The 21,859-nt window shown below is 42.8% G+C and overlaps 1 protein-coding gene across 21 annotated transcripts in view; it reads right to left on the reverse strand.

The window, feature by feature from the left end:
• The window catches only part of bru1 (bruno 1), a 507,347-nt gene that overhangs the window by 134,769 nt on the left and 350,719 nt on the right, over nucleotides 1-21,859 (reverse strand). For 18 of the 21 annotated variants that reach the window (XM_070087290.1, XM_070087297.1, XM_070087296.1 and 15 more), the window contains one exon: nucleotides 14,178-14,344. In XM_070087290.1, coding sequence (XP_069943391.1) covers nucleotides 14,178-14,344 — 167 coding nt within the window. The remainder of the gene's footprint in view (nucleotides 1-14,177; nucleotides 14,345-21,859) is intronic. The other 3 variants (XM_070087294.1, XM_070087292.1, XM_070087307.1) reach the window with 1 other exon arrangement.

Here is a 21,859-nt window from a genome sequence, read left to right on the forward strand (position 1 = left end):
CCTAGCCAAGCATGTAAGGAAACTAGAGAAAGTCCAAAGGTTTGCAACAAGACTAGTCCTGGAGCTAAGAGGTATGTCCTACGAGGAGAGGTTAAGAGAAATCGACCTGACGACATTGGAAGACAGGAGAGTTAGGGGGAATATGATTAACGACATATAAAATACTGAGAGGTATAGACAAGGTGGTCAGAGATAGGATGTTCCAAAGATGGGACACAGCAACAAGGGGTCACAGTTGGAAGCTGAAGACTCAGATGAACCACAGGGATGTTAGGAAGTATTCAGAGTTGTCAGGAAGTGGAATAGCCTGGGTAGTGATGTAGTGGAAGCAGGATCCATACATAGCTTTAAGAAGAGGTATGATAAAGCTCACGGAGGGGGAAGAGTGACTGGGTAGCGGCTAGTTGAAGAAGCGGGGCCAGGTGCTGTGAATCGACCCTTGCAAACACAACTAGGTGAGTACACACACAAGGGATATTTTGAAAGGTGAAATAGCGATAAATAATTACAATAATATATGTCATGCCGAATAGGTAAAACTTGCTATTTTGGCTTAAATAGCAACGTTCTTCTTGCCGAATAAGCCAAGCGAAAATTTGTGTATATAATAATTTCGCATTCTGAACCAAACGAAAAAAAAATTCATTGTTTGTTTATTATTAAATTGTAAACTTATCTAAAACATATTTAGTTGGATTAGGCTAAATTAGACTGCGCATTTTATAATAAGCTTAGGTAAGTTTCCTAAGGTTCTTTGGTACAAAATCATCAATTTCTATATTAACAAATGAAAAAAATATATCTTTAAATGTATAAGAGAAAATTTTAGAAAAGACTTAATTTTAAATGAGTTCTTGCTAGTTCACCAGTTTTACCTATTCGGCACATTATATATATATATATATTATATATTATAATTGTATGTGACAGCAACTAGGCTACAGGAGAGGTAGGACTCAGTGAAAGACATGTTTTGCTGCACAGAACCATTGAATTCATCAAATGATCCGGTAAAAGTTCTAGGTATTAAAATGGGAAATAGGAATCTAGTAATTATCCTCGTATATAAACCACCGTCTGCAAGACAAAGAATTACTTTGTCTTATGCCTAAGAATATAAACCATTTCCTTGTTAAATTAAATAGTCTAGTTCATTCCATAAATTTTACTGTTGAGTTTGAACAAAATAACTGCCTTTTCTGATTTTAAATTTAAAATTTACAGAAAACCAACATATAACTGTTCCTATGTGCACTATTATTCTTCACATCAAGATAAAGTTAAACTTTATTCTCATCAATGCTTATGAGAGCCTTGCGTATCTGATAAATCTCTTAAAATTGCTAGAAATACGTTTTATATAACAAAGGATAACCAACCTTATTCAACTAATATATGTTGGTTCTCCCTTACCTTGAAAAACTTACTTGATATGCCTTCTCAACTTAAGAATTTTCGTGATTTCTCACATTATCCAGGAACTGTGTGTGTGTGTGTGTGTGTGTGTGTGTGTGTGTGTTCACCTAATTGTGGTTGCAGGGGTCGATACTCGGCTCCTGGCCCCGCCTCTTCACCGATCGCTACTAGGTCCTCTCTCCCCCTGCTCCATGAGTTTATCATACCTCGTCTTAAAACTATGTATAGTTCCTGCCTCCACTACATCGCTTGCCAGACTATTGCACTTCCTAACTACTCTATGACTGAAGAAATACTTCCTAACATCCCTTTGACTCATCTGAGTCTTCAGCTTCCAATTGTGACCCCTTGTTTCTGTGTCCCATCTATGGAACATCCTGTCTCTGTCCACCTTGTCTATTCCACGCAGTATTTTGTATGTTGTTATCATGTCTCCCATGACCCTCCTGTCCTCCAGTGTTGTCAGACCGATTTCCCTTAACCTTTCTTCATAGGGCATTCCCCTCAGCTCTGGAACTAGCCTTGTTGCAAACCTTTGCACTTTCTCTAATTTCTTGACGTGTGTGTGTGTGTGTGTGTGTGTGTGTGTGCGCGTTTGTTTGTTTTACAAACACACATGCATATTTATTTCCAATAGTTTAGACTATTTCCTGACACTAACAGGTATACAGTAACCGATCTCTATATTTTCCGGCTTTGATATTTTTCCTGCTTTAAAAGATGTTGTGAGCCCAGAATAATAATACAGATGTGGGTGCACAAATGATCTGGTACCATCACTGATGTGGCTTCTCTTCTTTTGAAAGTTCTCATAAAGCAGCCCGTCATTTTCGTGGTTTTTCTTATTTTGCCTTAGTGGTCTCTAAAGACTAAGTCATTTTAGATTCCTTAGAATTCTGACATATTCTTTTCATTCTATCAGATTATTTTGCACCTTGTGCTCGTTTAGAGTTTTATCTCTCAGTCTGTATTTAATTTTTATTTAATATTTTTATTATGCACCCCATACTCATCCCGTGGGTGGTAGCCAAAGGATTACAGAGGTACATAATGGGTCCAGGGACTGGGCCCCAAAGGTTTGATAGCTGAACAAGTTACAAAGGTAATGAATCATCTTCACGTCTATACATGGTTACAACCATGAACAAATTACAAAGTAATGAGCAATTCACACGTCTACACCCGGTCACAACTGTATTTTAGCAATTGGAATTTGTCACCTTTGCTCACTGTCTGACTTAGTTGGCATCTGCATTTTTCAGTCTTTTACAAGATACTGTAACATAGATACCAGGACGGTGTCTTGAAGTGCTTAAGTTTTCAGTTTGTTAAAGTTACGTTTTGATATTTTTTTTATTAAAGACACCAACCTCCATTTAACAACTTTTCCTGTTGTATCAACTGCATCATTCAGTGGGGGTGACTAAACTGTTTAAGCCCAAACATTAGTTACATATAACTAGGAGACCGAGTTTTGCTGTTGATGCTGCTGCATCACACTCAACACTGCTCTTATGTGACCATCTCATAGTTGCTTAATGGGGCTTAAAGCCTGCTGGACTACTCGAGAGTCATTATGACAGCATGTCTTAAGAAATCGTAATGACACGATTGCAAATAAACTGCTCTGAGCTAGATCGTGACGCTAGCTGGAGATTCGTCTGTAAAAACTTGCATTTGTGGTCACAGAGGTGCCTGTGCTAACTTTCCTATGGTGTAGAAATATACCTAGTTGGATGAATCTTATGTGGCTAGCTGGTCTAGTGGCTAGCGCGACGGGCTGGAGTTTTGAGACTCTATGACCGCGGGTTCAATCCCGGCCGGGGGTATGGTTTATGGGATGACAGCATGTACTTGTTCACCACCAGCAAAAACTATTTTATTTCCTAAATCAAGGATTAAAATAAACTCGGCGCATATACACTGAGACATACACCTGTTAGTGTACATATCCTGTGAACACTTGATGACTTCTCACAAACTAGACAATTTAAATATGTCATCTAATTATTAGCAACTGTAACAAATTATTTTAGCTTAATTAAAACGAAAGTTAAAATATAATCTGAGCAAACTTATAATATCATTGTTGGATATACTATTACTGAAAGAAAACTTTGCTCAAAGTTGCTGAAACTTAAATAAAAGTTATTGAAAAGAAGTGCCTTTATTACACACATTTTGAAGAGAGAACCACCACCCTCTCCAGGAGTAACGAACCTACGACCAATAAATCTCATGTCATGATTCCAGTCTACTAGGGATCAATAAATCTCTTGTCATGATTGCTGTCTGTTTTCAACGTGTGTCCTTGCTGGAGTGAGCAGTTTCTCCTTGACAGACTATGCATCTCTATAGTTCTGGTGATCATCCGTATGTTCCAATCTCAGATTAGGATTCTAAATTGTAAGTGAATAATAATGTAATGACCTTGTAATGTATGTATGTGATAATCTAAAATGTGATAGATTACCACATATGTGATGCATGAATTTGTTGTGGTGAGGGTGACTCGCCTCAGACCTGCAGATTAGTGATGATAGTTGTGGCAGTCTTGGTTCCCAATGGAAACAAGTCACTGACGTTTTTGTGTTATCTAGGTTCTCTACACATATGCTGTTATGTATGATAAACTATGTAACTGTATTTGTGTATACCTGAATAAACTTACCCCTCGACTCTGCCTCCACCTGGAACTTCTTCTGTCTAGTCAGTTAAGTTATACAGTACCTATGACAGGTTTCGACCTTTCCTATCGTCGCAGGCTGATTGCCTGTTCATCCAAGCTGTTGCCGACCCTCTGGCCCACATCACCATCACAGCCTGCTTGTTCCGGTACTTTATAAACATAACATAAGAACGAAGGAACACTGCAGCAGGCCTACTGGCCCATACGAGGCAGGTCCAAGTCTCCTACCGGCTTAAGCCAATGCATCCAACCTAGTCAGGTCAGGTCACATTGACTTAAGGGAGGAACACGGCAACTGACCTAGTAGCACAAGCTAATCAGGTCCAACTCACACCCACCCACACGCACTCGTGTATTTATCCAACCTATTTTTAAAGCTACACAACGTTCTGGCCTCTATAACTGTACTCGGGAGTTTGTTCCATTCATCCACAACTCTATTACCAAACCAGTACTTTCCTATATCCTTCCTGAATCTGAATTTTTCCAACTTAAAACCATTGCTGCGAGTCCTGTCTAGGCTAGATATTTTCAGCACACTATTTACATCCCCCTTATTTATTCCTGTCTTCCATTTATACACCTCAATCATATTCCCCCTAATTCTACGTCTTTCTACAGAGTGCAGATTCAGGGCCCTTAGTCTATCCTCATAGGGAAAGTTTCTGATACATGGGATCAACTTTGTCATCCTTTGTACATTTTCCAGAGCATTTATATCCATTCTGTAATACGGTGACCAAAACTGTGCAGCATAATCTAAATGAGGCCTAACCAATGATGTATAGAGTTGAAGAACAACCTGAGGACTCCTATTATTTATGCTTCTTGATATGAAGCCAAGGATTCCGTTAGCTTTATTGAGAACACTTATGCACTGTTGTCTTGGTTTCAGATTACTGCTAATCAGAACTTCTAAATCTTTTTCGCAATCCGTAATATTAAGATCTACATTATTTAGTTTATATGTGGCATGGTTATTGCCCTGTCCAACATTTAGAACTTGTCTACTACCTGCTGGTAGTAGACTGAATAGTCTTGAGCCAAGGATATTGATAATGTTTCTTAATGTACCATGACGCGCTTGCTTTTCACTAAGGTTATTTCACATTTCCTCGGATCTCTCACACCAATAAACTATGATAGTGTGCAAATATGACACGTTAGGCACGCTAAGACATATATATATATATATATATATATATATATATATATATATATATATATATATATATATAAAACCAGATATCAGTTTCAGAGGCGAGAAACCGCAATTATCGCTCAAGGAGGAGGATGCTGGAGTGAACATCACACCCAACATATTGCTAGGCGGTTCACATAAATCATATTACATGTGTGGCATATACGAGAATAGCCAATCTCAAAATTGCCTTCGGAAACCTCAATAAAAAATATTTTAGGAATCTCCGTGCGACATACGTATGTTAGGCCTGTCATGGAGCATGCAGCACCAGCATGGAACCCCCACCTTATAAGTATGCACGAAAAACTAGAAACGATCCAGAAGTTCGCAATAAGGCGAGTCCTAGAGCCGAGGGAAATAAGTTATGAAAAAAAACTAAAGGAACTAAACCTTGTGAGTTTAGAAGAAACAAGGATTATTGGAGACATGATTACGACGTACAAGATACTCTTGAGGTTTTGACGGAGCAGATAGGGACAGAAACTTTGAAATGAGAGACAGAGACGAGGGCACAGATGGAAATTAAAGATAGACGAGACAGGCAAAAAATAAAACTGACAGTCTCGGGGGTGGTAAATAAAAGAAATGAGCTAGATGGCGTAGTAGTAGAGGCAAACTCAATACCCAGTTTCAAGAGTAGGTATGATGGAGCCCCACAAGGCCAGAAACCAATAATACCAGAGATTGTAATCTAAGAGGCGGGGCCTGAGCCGAGATTCGACCGTTCGCAAAATAACTAAGTACGTACGACACTGCGAGTAAATACTCGCGCACAAGGACACATGCACACACACACACACACACACACACACACACACACACACACACACACACACACACACACACACACACACACACACACACACACAGCCAAACAAAACATGCAGTCAAACGCCTGGTGTTGATGAAGTAGCAGTGCCATTTGGCACCTAGTGTCGGAAGCTGCTACATGTCACCGTGCCAACATAATACAATGTCACTGTGGCAACACAACACAATCACTGTAACAAAACGGTACAGTGCCAACACCAGATGTATTGCCACAGTGCCAACACTACATTGTCACAGTACCATCACATTACATTAAATCACAGTACCATCATAATACATTAAGTCACAGTACCATCACACTGCACACAAATATAAAGTTAGATTTTAATTTTTCATTTATTTATTTTCTATAATCAAAGTAAAACCATGACTGGAAAACTAGTTACAAAAACGTTGACATTTATTACCGAGTGATTCATTCTTGTAAAAGAGAGTGCAGAACTATTTATTAATAGTATGAGGGAGTGAGGATCAAAGAGCATGTATGTACACACTGTTACAGGTTAATCAAAACTCGTAGAGCTTAACACTACAGTAACTTCAGTAATGTAATGCTGAATATAGTGTGTGTGTGTGTGTGTGTGTGTGTGTGCTGTATAGCCCTTGTGGCTTAGCGCTTCTTTTTGATTATAATAATAATGTGTGTGTGTGTGTGTGTGTGTGTGTGTGTGGTCAAGTATACCTGTGCCTGTAAGCAGGTGGTCGTGTATTGGTGTTATATGTAGGTACATACTGTGTGATGCTGTGTGAACAGGTACATACTGGGTGGTCAGTGAGACCAGGTACATACTGTGTGATGCTGTGTGAACAGGTACATACTGGGTGGTCAGTGAGACCAGGTACATACTGTGTGATGCTGTGTGAACAGGTACATACTGGGTGGTCAGTGAGACCAGGTACATACTGTGTGATGCTGTGTGAACAGGTACATACTGGGTGGTCAGTGAGACCAGGTACATACTGTGTGATGCTGTGTGAACAGGTACATACTGGGTGGTCAGTGAGACCAGGTACATACTGTGTGATGCTGTGTGAACAGGTACATACTGGGTGGTCAGTGAGACCAGGTACATACTGTGTCATGCTGTGTGCGAGAGGCAAGTAATACATCTGGTCACCACAACCATCATACTGCCCAGACAATGATACAAAACATTCTCACGTTTATTTTAACCAACCCATCAGTGGTCTATATTGATGTAAAATAAAAGTGTTTTGCAAACTTAAAGTTCAAACGTAATTGATATCAGTCACAGGAAGTGTCACACTTACCACCTGAATGAATTAAGAGTAGAAACAGTTATCACACTGGAGGGATTACACTGTAGATACACTTCCTACACTGAAGGGATTACACTGTAGATACACTGAAGGGATTACATTGTAGCTACACTTCCTACACTGAAGGGATTACATTGTAGCTACAATTCTCACACAAGTGTCACCGCCTCCAACACATGGCCCGACCACCAAATCTTCCCGTTATAAACCTGTTAGGTCTGCAGTATGGCCGTTTCCGTTAAGAATACAACCAGACATAATTATCAAGGTAAAAGATAAGATTATCTTTTATGAGATTGTCTATATCAAGGTAAAAAAATGAGATTTATTACGGTAAAAGGATGAGATTAACGCGCGCGCGCGCGCGCACACATTCTTGTCAGTGCGTGCGCGAGTCATGCCTTCCGTGCTCCGCGAATATAAGTGTTTTCGAGGGCTACCCAAGTGATCTGAAGGGTAGCCAAGTGTGCTAGGGTAGTGAACAATTCCTTGAAGCGATTTATAATCTGCCTGAGCCAATTAAGTGTACAGAGAGCCGCAATTTTGTAAGTGATCTAGAAAGTAAAACGTGGTGCGCAGTCAGAGCGGGCAGGGCAGGCGACGCTCCCATGTGTCACCCAAGAAAGATAAAGTGAAACAATCGTGTGACCAGTGAGAGAAATACAGTGAATAGGGTACATTATATAACGAGAAGAAATTGAGGTGGATCTACGCCAGGACGTCTCATCGAGCTGGACAAACTACAGGCTGCTACAGCTGCATTGCAAGTACTGTAATCGCCTATGAGTGGTTGTATGGGTGTGGGGTTCCAGGTTCCAATTAACCGCCAAGCTGATTGTGAATGGTCATCTCTCATAGCACGATAAAGAATAGGCACTCAAGTATTCAATAAGGAATAGCAATTGGTAATCTATGGAACAAGGTAAGTTACTATAAGCTAGGTGGCAGGACAAGCATAAAGGGCAACATTGTAAGTAGGTGCAGGTCAAGTCCCAGGAGGGTGGGGGTCAGGTCACAAGAGGTTGTGGTCAGTCAAGCCACCACTGAGGCTCCACATTACACTCCAATGCACAATTCACCTACTTTTCAGACACATAATAAACCCACACATAATTACTCACACACACACACACACACACACACACACACACATATATATACACATACACACACACATACATCCAGACTCATACACTCCCCCCCTCCCGCACCAACATCTCACTCCTTCCCCTGATCCCACCCCTCCCTCTTTCACCCTCCCCCTCCCCACCTCTTCCTCTTCCTCCTTCCCCCTCTCCCTCTCCTATTCATCCACTTGCTTCTCCCTACTTCCCACTCCCCATATTCCCCCCTGAATCCCCCTCCCCACCCCTCTCCCACATAGCCACAGTTCCTCCTCTACCTTCCCCCCACACTCTGACAAACACACTAGTAACCTAACACACAGAATTACATAGGTTTCCCACTCTGAGGCAATCAAAATAAAACAAAAAATGGGTTGCCAGAGAGCAAGAAGGAAAACCAAGGGACAGGAGGAGGAGTCTGCAAAGGAAGATTGGGCAGCAGAGCTGATAAAAAGGGAACATGAATGGGAAAAGAAACTAGAAGAACTTAGCATGAGAATGGAAGAGAGGACAGATATGGAAAGCAAGAAGTGGGAGGTGCAAGTCAAAGCAGCAGAGACTAGGATACAGAGTTTAGAAGAGGAACTGAAAAATCTGAAACAGCCTAAAGAACATTTTGGGATTGACATCAGAGACTGCTACCTCAGCCACAAATAAGGGGACTGTAGGGAAAGGAGCAAAACTGCATGTAGAAGCTCTATCAGAGGAGACTGTAGTAAATGAAAGAGCTAAGCTATATGTGGAGGCCCTAACAGAGCACAGCAGAGCCCAGGGAAAGCTGAGAAGGGAAAATGACAGGCCACTGAGCCCAAGTACATTAGCTAGTGAAACTGAAGAAAGGAAAGCTGCAATGGAGGAAACTAAATCGAATGAGTGGATACACAAGGATATGCAGTGGGAGAATGAAAGGGTGATGTCAGTCTTTGTGTATGGGCTCCAGGAAGTTGAAGGTGAAACATATGAAGCAAGAAAACAAGGGGAAAAAAAAGTAATTGAAAGCATCATAAAAGCAATAGGAGAAGACATGACCCAGCTGGAAAATTTTCGGAGAATAGGGGGGGTTGTAAAAAAAAAAAGACAGCGCTGTATAGCCCTTGTGGCTTAGCGCTTCTTTTTTATTATAATAATAATGTAAAAAAAAGAACCCGGCCAGTGAAAGTGACCTTCAAGGCAGAATCGACTCGGAACAGGATCCTGCAGGAGAAAGCACGATTAAGGGACATGCCCGCATACAGGAAGGCATATCTCGACCGCGACAGAACACAAGAAGAAAGGCAGAAACAGAGAGATGGTACAAGGGTGAAAGGAGGAAAGAGAGGAGATGGAGAAGACAGACAGGAGATCCCAGACCCAGGAAGAAGATCAAATACAGCCTCCCTCACAACTTCCTATAGAAGCCCCCCAACCAGGTCAACCCCAGTGCAACCAAACACTCTAAACCAAAACACCCATGCCATATCCAATGCCCCCACCCACTGCATTACAAACTCCACCCCCACAGCAACCACCCATAGTTCTTTATCAGGTCTCCCACTTCCCCAACCCCAATATACCTCCCAGACCACAGTCTTAGAAAAGAAGTTGAAGGTGTGGTATACAAATGCAGATGGAATAACAAATAAGTATGAGGAGTGGCATGAAAGAATCAAGGAGACATCCCCAGACATAATAGCATTCACAGAAACAAAACTCACCAGAATAATAACAGATTCAATCTTTCCATCCGGATACCAAATCCTCAGGAAAGACAGAGGGGGGAGAGGGGGAGGAGGAGTTGCACTGCTCATTAAAAACCAGTGGGGTTTTGAGAAAATGGAAGGAATGGATGGCACGGGCGAAAGGGACTACTTAGTAGGAGCAATCCAGTCTGAGGGACATAAGGTGATAATTGCATTAATGTACAACCCACCACAAAACTGCAGGAGGCCAAGAGAAGAATACGATGAGAGCAACAGAGCAATGGTCGACACACCAGCCGAGGTGGCCAGGAGAGCACACATGGGGGGAGCAAAGTTACTAGCTATGGGTGATTTCAATCACAAGGAGATTGACTGGGAAAACCTGGAGCCCCATGAGGGTCCCAAAACATGGAGAGCCAAGATGATGGCTGTGGTACTGGAAAACCTCATGCATCAACATGTTAGACACACTACCAGAGAGAGGAGAGGATGAACCAGCAAGACTGGACCTTGTATTCACCTTGAGTGGTTTGGACATCAAGGATATCCTGTATGAAAGGCCCCTGGGAGCTAGTGATCATGTGGTTCTGTGCTTCAACTACATAGTTGAGCTTCAAGTGGAGAGAGTAGCAGGAATAGGTTGGGAAAAACCAAACTACAAAAGGGGGAACTACTCAGGCATGAGGAACTTCCTGCAAGACATTCAGTGGGAAAGGGAACTGACAGGAAAACCAGTACAAGAAATGATGGACTATGTGGCAACAAAATGCAAGGAGGCAGAGGAAAGGTTTGTTCCCAAGGGAAACAGAAATAATGGGAAGAACAGAACGAGTCCTTGGTTCACCCAAAGGTGTAGGGAGGCAAAAACTAGGTGTGCTAGAGAATGGAAAAGGTACAGAAGACAGAGAACTCAGGAAAATAAAGAGATTAGCCGAAGAGCCAGAAACGAATATGCACAGATAAGAAGGGAGGCTCAGCAACAATATGAAAATGACATAGCATCGAAAGTCAAGTCTGACCTGAAGCTGTTGTATAGCCACATCAGGAGGAAAACAACAGTCAAGGACCAGGTAATCAGACTGAGGAAGGGTGATGGGGAGTTCACAAGAAACGACCGAGAGGTATGTCAGGAGCTCAACACGAGATTTAAAGAAGTATTTACAGTGGAAACCAGTAGGACTCCAGGAAATCAGAACAGGGGGGTACACCAGCAAGTGCTGGATGAGGTATATATAACCAAGGAGGAGGTGAAGAAGCTGCTATGCGAACTTGACACCTCAAAGGCGGTGGGACCAGACAACATCTCTGCGTGGGTCCTTAAAGAGGGAGCAGAGATACTGTGTGCGCCATTAACAAAGATCTTCAACACATCAACTGAAACTGGGCAACTCCCTGAGGTATGGAAGATGGCAAATGTAGTCCCAATTTTTAAAAAGGGAGACAGACACGAGGCACTAAACTACAGACCTGTATCACTAACATGTATAGCATGCAAGGTCATGGAGAAGATCATCAGGAGGAGAGTGGTGGAGCACCTGGAAAGAAACAAGTGTATAATTGACAACCAGCACGATTTCAGGGAAGGAAAATCCTGTGTCACAAACCTACTGGAGTTTTATGACAAGGTGACAGAAGTAAGACAAGAGAGAGGGGTGGATCGACTACATTTTTTTGGACTGCAAGAAGGCCTTCAACACAGTTCCTCGCAAGAGGTTACTGCAAAAGCTAGAGGATCAGGCACACATAACAGGAAAGGCACTGCAATGGATCAGAGAATACCTGACATGGAGGCAACAACGAGTCATGGTGCATGACGAGGTGTTAGAGTGGGCGCCTGTGACAAGCGGGGTTCCACAGGGGTCAGCCCTAGGACCTGTGCTGTTCTTGGTATATGTGACTGACATAACGGAAGGGATAGACTCAGAAGTGTCCTTGTTTGCAGATGATGTGAAGTTAATGAGAAGAATCAAATCGGATGATGATCAGGCAGGACTACAAAGAGACCTGGACAGGCTACAAGCCTGGTCAAGCAACTGGCTCCTTGAGTTTAACCCTGCCAAATGCAAAGCCATGAAGATTGGGGAAGGCCAAAGAAGACCGCAGACACAATATAGTTTAGATGGCCAAAGGCTGCAAACCTCACTCAAGGAAAAAGATCTGGGAGCGAGTATAACACCGAGCATATCTCCTGAGGTGCACATCAATCAGATAACTGCTGCAGCATACGGGCGTCTGGCAAACCTACGGAGAGCGTTCCGATACCTCAGTAAGGATTCGTTCAAGACTCTGTATACCATTTACGTCAGGCCCATACTGGAGTATGCAGCACCAGTTTGGAATCCACACCTTGTCAAGCACGTCAAGAAATTAGAGAAAGTGCAAAGGTTTGCAACGAGACTAGTCCCAGAGCTACGGGGATTGTCCTACGAAGAAAGATTGAGGGAAATCGGCCTGACGACACTGGAGGACAGGAGGATCAGGGGAGACATGATAACGACATATAAAATACTGCACAGAATAGACAAGGTGGACAAAGACGGGATGTTCCAGAGATGGGACACAGACACAAGAGGTCACAATTGGAAGTTGAAGACTCAGATGAACCAAAGGGATGTTAGGAAGTATTTCTTCAGTCATAGAGTAGTCAGGCCGTGGAATAGCCTAGAAAGTGACGTAGAGGAGGCGGGAACCATACATAGTTTTAAGGCGAGGTATGATAAAGCTCATGGGTCAGGGAGAGAGAGGACCTAGTAGCAATCAGCGAAGAGGCGGGGCCAGGAGCTATGAATCGACCCCTGCAGCCACAAATAGGTGAGTACACACACACACACACACACACACACACACACACACACACACACACACACACACACACGAAAAAAATAATGAATACTACATACCACAGAAAGAGAAAAGAACAACACAAAGACTGAATATCATTTAGCGAATTTGGTGGGACCTCCTCCTCATTTCTCCCCTTGTGGTTGTTTTGTGTATGTATGTCGTGCCGAATAGGTAAAACTGGCCAATTAGCAATAAGTTTTCTAAGGTTCTTTTGGTACAAAATTATAAATTTTACATTAACATACATGAAAAAAATATATCTTTAAACGTATAAGAGAAAATTTTAGAAAGGACTTAATTTTAAACGAGTTCTTGCTAACTGACCAATTTTAACCTATTCGGCACGACATGTATATAATGTCTATTGAAGATTCTGGCAGAAATGAAGACTATGTTAGTGGTCCCGGGATCATCGACGTCGAGGCTCGGTCTAAGGTCTGGTCTCTTAAATGGAAAAGAAAATATTATGGAAAATATAACTTTTCGGAAACAAAGTTATGTAATTTGTAAGACTTACTGAATGTAAGAAGTCTAAGATTTACCTTCCATCTCAGTGAATATAAGTAGCAGTTTATAAGACTTACCTGTGGTCTTACTGAATGGAAGATCGATGTTGTACGATTTACCTGCCGTCTTGCTGAATATACAAGGATTTTCAAGACTTACCTGTCATCTTTTGTGTGTTTAGGATACTAAGTAAAAGCAAGCAAGGTTGCCAAACTGCCAAATATTTAATAAATTTCAGTTTGAAAGTGGTGAGAGGCCTAGTCAAAGACTGGGCCGCGGGGGCGTTGACCCTCAGAATGACCTCCAGGTAGGTTGGTAGGACGGTGGTACCTCCCCGGAAGGATGCTGTGTATACCAACCTATTAACTCCATTTGCGCCTTGTAACTACAGCTTGTGTAGGCACCGAAGGTTGTTAGTGCCAGTCAGTGACCACCAACAAGGAGGTGCCAACCACTACTACATGTGACATGTGATGTGGCAGTTTAAAACTTTACTGAGTAGTGACCTGTGTTCACCACAGACTAGACTCGAATGATGGATGTGAGAGGCAATAGTGCCCAACTGTTACAGAAAAATGACAAACTACTATGAGTTTAAGTACCTTTGCTCTGGCCGGTGACCTTGTCTCTGAGCACGTTGATTTGGTAGACTTCACCGTACTCCTCAAACATCTTACGGAGGTCGTTCTCGTCCATGGAGCGAGGGATCTGGCCCACGAACATCTTGATAGCGTCTGGGTCAGGCTCTCTGTGTCCACTGTTCATCACCCTGCAACACAAGGGCGACCTCACACAGTGGCCATACTCCATAACAACACTAACATCACGAATGACAGACACAGACAGACAGACAGACAGACACACACACACACACACACACACACACACAAACAGACAGACATACACACACCACAGACATCCACAGACACACACCACAGACATCCACACACACACACACACACACACACACACACACACACACACACACACACACACACACACCTGTGACAAGCGGGGTTCCACAGGGGTCAGTCCTAGGACCTGTGGTGTTTTTGGTATATGTGAATGACATAACGGAAGGGACAGACTCAGAAGTGTCCTTGTTTGCAGATGATGTGAAGTTAATGAGAAGAATCAAATCGGACGAGGATCAGGCAGGCCTAAAAAGAGACCTGGACAGGCTACAAGCCTGATCCAGCAACTGGCTTCTTGAGTTTAACCCTGCCAAATGCAAAGTCATGAAGTTTTGGGAAGGGCAAAGAAGACCGCAGATACAATATAGTCTAGATGGCCAAAGACTGCAAACCTCACTCAAGGAAAAAGATCTGGGGGTGAGTATAACACCAAGCACATCTCCTGAGGCGCACATCAATCAGATAACTGTAACATTAGTTGCACTTGTGTCCTTTTACTTTACATATTGTCGGTAATTCTACCAACTTTATTACAATCAGATAACTGCTGCAGCATACGGGCGTCTGGCAAACCTACGGATAGCGTTCCGATACCTCAGTAAGGAATCGTTCAAGACTCTATATACCATTTACGTCAGGCCCACACTGCAGTATGCAGCACCAGTTTGGAATCCACACCTGGTCAAGCACGTCAAGAAATTAGAGAAAGTGCAAAGGTTTGCAACAAGACTAGTCCCAGTGCTAAGGGGATTGTTCTACGAAGAAAGGTTGAGGGAAATCGGCCTGACGACACTGGAGGACAGGAGGGTCAGGGGAGACATGATAACGACATATAAAATACTGCGCGGAATAGACAAGGTGAACAAAGACGGGATGTTCCAGAGATGGGACACAGAAACAAGGGGTCACAATTGGAAGTTGAAGACTCAGATGAATCAAAGGGATGTTAGGAAGTATTTCTTCAATCCTAGAGTAGTCAGGCCGTGGAATAGCCTAGAAAGTGACGTAGTGGAGGTGGGAACCATACATAGTTTTAAGGCGAGGTTTGATAAAGCTCATGGAGCAGGGAGAGAAAGGACCTAGTAGCAATCAGTGAAGAGGCGGGGCCAGGAGCTATGAATCGACCCCTGCAACCACAAATAGGTAAGTACACACACACACACACACACACACACACACACACACACACACACACACACCACTACACACACTCACAATGTTACAAAAGACATTAATTTCAGAATAAAAGTGCCAGTGCCGTGGCTAGAACAACTAACCACTAACACACCAGTTGCAGGTAAAACTTCAAACGAGGTTCAGGTCCATTCTGAAACATTATCAAATAATACTGATGCTGCATAATAGGTCACTATGGACCGAAACGTCGTGTGAAGATTGTTTTGAAGGTAATGTGATCATATTAACTTCCTAGCATTTCTCATCGTTTCCTAAGATATGCGGAACATATTTCCTAACTTACATATATTGACATGTTTTCTAACTTTAAAATAATTATTTGCTATGTTTTCTGGCTTACACTTGTCTGTTTCATATGTTTCCTGGCGTATAACTGGTTATTTAATTAGTGGAACAAAGTATATAACTAAAACTAAATTAAATTAGAAGCAACTACAGTAACCAGCCAAGTGTCTATCGACACGTACCTTCGACTACCGATAAATACAAACACACACACACACACACACACACCTTCAAGAGAAGGTATGACGCAACCAAGGGCAACATCGTATCGCAGGCAATCCTCCCTTCAAGTTCGTGATCCAAGGAATTGGAACTAACCTCTCCTCCCTTGGATCAAGCCAGATTAGCTCCCCTTTTCTCTTTGCTTTATGACCCTCACGGGTTGAGAGCTTCCTTGTGATATAAAATAATAACAGACAATGGAATGCGGTACACGTGTGCACTGCTACAGTCATACATGGAGTACACACACTACTACAGGGTATACACACACTATCACATTGTACACACATACAGTCACATTGTACACACATTGTCACATTGTACACACACACACTGTCACATTGTACACACACACACTATCACATTGTACACACACACACAGTGACATTGTACACACACACACACAGTCACATTGTACACACATACACTGTCACATTATACACACACACTGTCACATTGTACACACACTGTCACACTGTACAAATACATACTATCACATTGTACACACACGCACTGTCAGTGTACACACATACATTATCACATGGTACACACACGCACTGTCACAGTGTACACACAGTCACCTCCTTGGACAGGATACTACACTGACTTCTGTTATTCGTCCTTTGAGTTATCCTCAGGCGGCTCCTTCTCCTTTCCTTCTTGCTTCCCCTCCTTTCCTTCTTACACCCCTTCACCCTCTCCTCCCTCTCCCCTACACCCTCCAAGAATCGGAATCCAATACGAGGGCCGAGGAAGGGCGCCACTAACGGCCTGTTCCCTGCATCAATTCCAGCAGCCAACAATTTCCGGCGGGTGCAGGCAACGTCTTGTCCCATCACCACCACCACCACATGCCTCAGGCCACACATATATCTTGCCTGCTTGGTCCAATAGGCTGCTGCTGCCCGAAGGCCTACAGAAGTATCTTAGCCCGACTGATCCTCAGGGAACTGGTCCAGTTTCGTCTTGAGAGTTTCTGCCTTTGCTGTGAAACCTGTTGGTAGCAGGTTGAGGTCTGGGACCACGGATGGTGACAAAGTGCTCTCTTATAATGTCCATGGCGCCCCCGCTTTATAATGGATTTATTCTGTCTCTCCTCCTGTATCTCTCCTGATAAGTTATTTTATTGATCACTGATTTATTTCACATTTCCTCTTAAGAGAGCAATACTCTCTAAGTCAATTTATTTAAATCATTCCTTACATAATTACTAAGGCAATTATTATAATGCTGCCACTCCCCTAATTATCGTAACTTCTCCATTATCCTCTTTCCCCTGGTCACACCTACTTCCCCCCTTCCCTCCTTACCAATCAAGTGAGAGTACAAAGAGGGGTATGGGGAAGCGAAGGGGGGGGAGAAAGTAATAAGGGGCAGGGATGAGGGGAGGAGGTAAAAAGGGAAAGGGGTGCGGGGAGGAGGCCCTAAGGGGAAGGGGTGCGGGGAGGAGGTAATAAGGGAAAGGGGTGCGGGGAGGAGGTAGTAAATGGAAGGCAAAGAAAGAAGATACGTTACTGTGTAAATTAATTGGGACAGGAGTAAATTTTGTGATTATCTCATATGTCTTAGTCTCCGGCTTAATGTAGTACGAGTTTTTATTTTCAGAAGAGTTTGCTACTGATTTCTGGAAACCATCCAGTTGTGGTGTTACCCTGCGACTCTCGTCAGTGCTACAACAGTTGTTGTTCTGTATGCTATTTCTACAAGTTAATGTGACTTCGCCAAATTCTTCTAAGTTCATGATTACTGGTGAAATTCATGATTGATGTTACACCTTGGAAGCGTGCAAGTATTGTAGTTCTTAAAAAAACATGCTGATATGAGTATCAGACAGATCGTCAAAAATTTTGGTCTAGCAAAGTCAACTGTTGGTTGGATTCTGAGGAGTTAATGACACTGGTGATCGTGGAGCGCTGCGTCGAGGAAGATGTGGAAGAAAATGCAAGACAACACCTCACGCTGACAAGGCTATCCTAAAAAATAGTGTGAATGATCCCAAGAAAACCAGCAAAGATCTACAAAGATTTGGCTTCAGTTAGCTTAAATGTTGATTTTTCAACTGTTCGACGAAGGCTCCTTGATCAATGGTAGTGAGGCGGAGCAAAGGCGAACTTCTTTGGAATGGACACATTCACCAAGCGCCAAAACACCCTCCTAAGATGTTTTGGGGTAGTTTTACTGTTAACGGCCCTGGACGGCTTGTTATTGTTGAGGGAACGATGAATTGAAAAATACACGGAAATCCTGGCAACTCATTTGCCTCTCATTGTGGATATAGATGGAGAAGGCATTTTCCAGCAGGATCTTGCTCCATGCCACACTTCCAGAAAAATGTGACGTTCTTCGAAGAGAATGGGTTAAACGTTCTAAATTGACCTGGAAACTCCCCTGACCTCAACCCAATTAAGAACCTATCGGCAATAAGCAAAGGAAAGATCGAGAAGCAGGACTGTTCAACAGTTTAGTAGCTAACTGCTGTTATTAGGACCTGTTAGCACGACGAAGAACATGCTAAAAGTGTTCAACATTGGTCGATTCTCTGCCAAATCGTGAAGTAATGATTATAAAAGCAAATGGTAACCATATTTCTTAATAAATAAATTATCTGTCATATCACTGCCGTATATTTTTCAAATAAACATTACTCTTCCATATAAACGTCTTATCTCATCACTGTCCCAATTAATATGCACACTACTGTAGAAAGGGCAAGGAAGGGGAGGGAATAAGAAGGAAACGGAAGGAAGCGCGGGGAGGAGGTAGTAAGAGGAAGATGAGGAAAGGAGGCAATAAGGGGAAGTAGGAGAGGCGGGGAGGGGTGACACAACATACATACAGGGAGGGGTGTTGCTTGTCACAAAGACTCATAACACAACATTTTCCTTTATGGCAATATGCTGCTGCTGCTGCTGCTGCTGTTACTGCTCTTGTTGCTCCTGCTGCTCTAAAGAATCAAACGAACCAAGTTTTATTGGCATAGAGGGAACAATCATTCTCCCCTCACACCTTCCCCTCCCCCATGCCCCTCTCCTCCCCTCGCTAGTTCCTTCATGCCCAGAATAAGAACGTGGAATTCTGTTGTGCCCTGGACAAGTTGTGAGGGATACCTCAGTGCGTTCCTCACAGTAAAGGTATCCACCGAGATATTCCTCACAGCGGATACCTCCACTGTGAGGGATATCCTGACGTATTCCTCACAACGCGGTCCCTGGAATGGAACAGGCGGAGGCTGCTCGAGGCGGCTGTATAACAGACCTGTGTTTCAGTGACTTCCTGGGTCACACCAACAGTCACCAGAACACTGCTGCTCTGACCAACAAACATTCACACCGTTACCACAACATTGATGCTCCGGCCAACATTCACACCGTCACCACAACATTGATTCTCTGACCAACGAACATTCACACTGTCACCACAACATCGATGCTCTAACATTCACACCGTCATCACCACAAAGTTGATGGCCTCAACTAACACTGAAATAATGTTCAACATTCTACTTGATAAATTCCCTATCACAACATGTAAATCACGAGGCTGCACCAGCTGGATTCAACAAAGAAAATAAAAGTGTTGAAGGCCACCAACACTCGCTCCACATACACTGAGAAGTCTCTTTCCGCGTACACATACTTAAAGGTGTATTTCTGTGTGTACCCGCCAATAGTTTGTTAATTACTATTTTAGGGACTAAGGTATTGATAAATTAAGACACATGTGCAACACTCGGGTATCTTTATTGCGGACACGTTTCGCCATATAGTGGCTTCATCGGTCCAGTGTAAAGAAGAATAGTGAAGTTCAGAAGGAGAATGAGGTTAATAGTCCCTCAGTCTGAAGTCGATGTAATTAGTCCATCAGTCTTGGGCTAATTACGTCAGACCATCAACAGTGCAACAGTCATATCCCCACCACCCAGTGCAACAATCATATCATATATTCTCATGTTTAGTCAAAAAAAAAAGTGACATGAAATCTAAAAAAAAAAAAGGTATGGTAATATAAAACTTTTGACTTACTGGAGTCTAACTATACTGCATTAATTTAGGATGAATCGTTCTGTTAAATACATAACAAATGGAAGTTGTTACAGTCAGGTGATGTTGTAGGTCCGCCTGAGTAAGTGCGTTTTCAGGTTATACATAAGTGTCTGACGTGCGAGTATCTGATTCGGTTATTTTCTGATCACAAAACGATCCACTATTTTCTTGAGGCACGATGTAAATGTTGACACTGCAGTAATAACAAGATAGTTCCCAGCAATGTAAACACAAGTGAGACGCTTCCTGCTCTGACATTCAATATCTTAGAACCTGGACACTTCCGGGTCGTGGGAAGATGTCACATTATTATTATCATTATTAGAGTGTGAGCAGGGTAACAATTTATGAAGGAATTCAGGGAAATCAGCAAGCTGGACTTCAGTCCTGGAGGTGGGAAGTACAATGCCTGCACTCGGAAGGAGAGATGCTAATATATTACAGTTTTATAACTGGCGAGTAGGCGCGCCTCTGGCAAGATAGTGATGGAGTGAATGATGATGATGATGAAATGTTTCTTCTTTTTCGGGTCACCTTGCTTTGGTGGGAAACGGCTGATGTGTTAATAAAAAATAACATTTTTTGACTATTATTACATTCATCGGGGAGTGCTAAAGCCGTAAGAGTCATGCAGCGCCTGAGGGGAAATGGAAGGCACTCAGGATCTAGTCAAGAAATCAGAGCACAGGTGCAATTCTTTAGATCAAGAGTCCCTCACCAACATCAAGTAACCTCCCTTAAAGTTGTGATCAAGAGAGGATCAAGCCTTCGACAGTGCTTGCATTGACTGATCCACACGGATCATTTAACGCATCCTTGCTTAAGATTGTGCACAAATGACTACTAAATAGCTGTCGAGTCTGTACATTCAATCACTTGAATTATATAAGGAATTCCTGTTCTGTTTGATGAGAGAGGACTCATTGATGTTTAACTCTTAGCCACTCGTGACTACTCTTAAGATGCATTTCTTGTGACGTTTCCATCAGCAATCATTTATAGGAGAGAAAGAATTGCCTTGTGTGTTGCTTGGTCTCTGACAAGAAGACTCCCACAACCCTTTGGCCACTGCAAAATTAAGATTCTTGTTAAACCACTTGTACTTCTGTAAACACCTAGCAGTCAAAATACAAGAATTTTTTTTATCACACTGGCCGATTCCCACCAAGGCAGGGTGGCCCGAAAAAGAAAAACTTTCACCATCATTCACTCCATCACTGTCTTGCCACAAGGGTGCTTTACACTACAGTTTTTAAACTGCAACATTAACACCCCTCCTTCAGAGTGCAGGCACTGTACTTCCCATCTCCAGGACTCAAGTCCGGCCTGCCGGTTTCCCTGAACCCCTTCATAAATGTTACTTTGCTCACACTCCAACAGCACGTCAAGTATTAAAAACCATTTGTCTCCATTCACTCCTATCAAACACGCTCACGCATGCCTGCTGGAAGTCCAAGCCCCTTGCACACAAAACCTCCTTTACCCCCTCTCTCCAACCTTTCCTAGCCCGACCCCTACCCCGCCTTCCTTCCACTACAGACTGATACACTCTTGAAGTCATTCTGTTTCGCTCCATTCTCTCTACATGTCCGAACCACCTCAACAACCCTTCCTCAGCCCTCT

This window comes from Cherax quadricarinatus, chromosome 21, assembly GCF_038502225.1.
Source record: "Cherax quadricarinatus isolate ZL_2023a chromosome 21, ASM3850222v1, whole genome shotgun sequence".
Lineage (NCBI taxonomy): Eukaryota > Metazoa > Arthropoda > Malacostraca > Decapoda > Parastacidae > Cherax > Cherax quadricarinatus.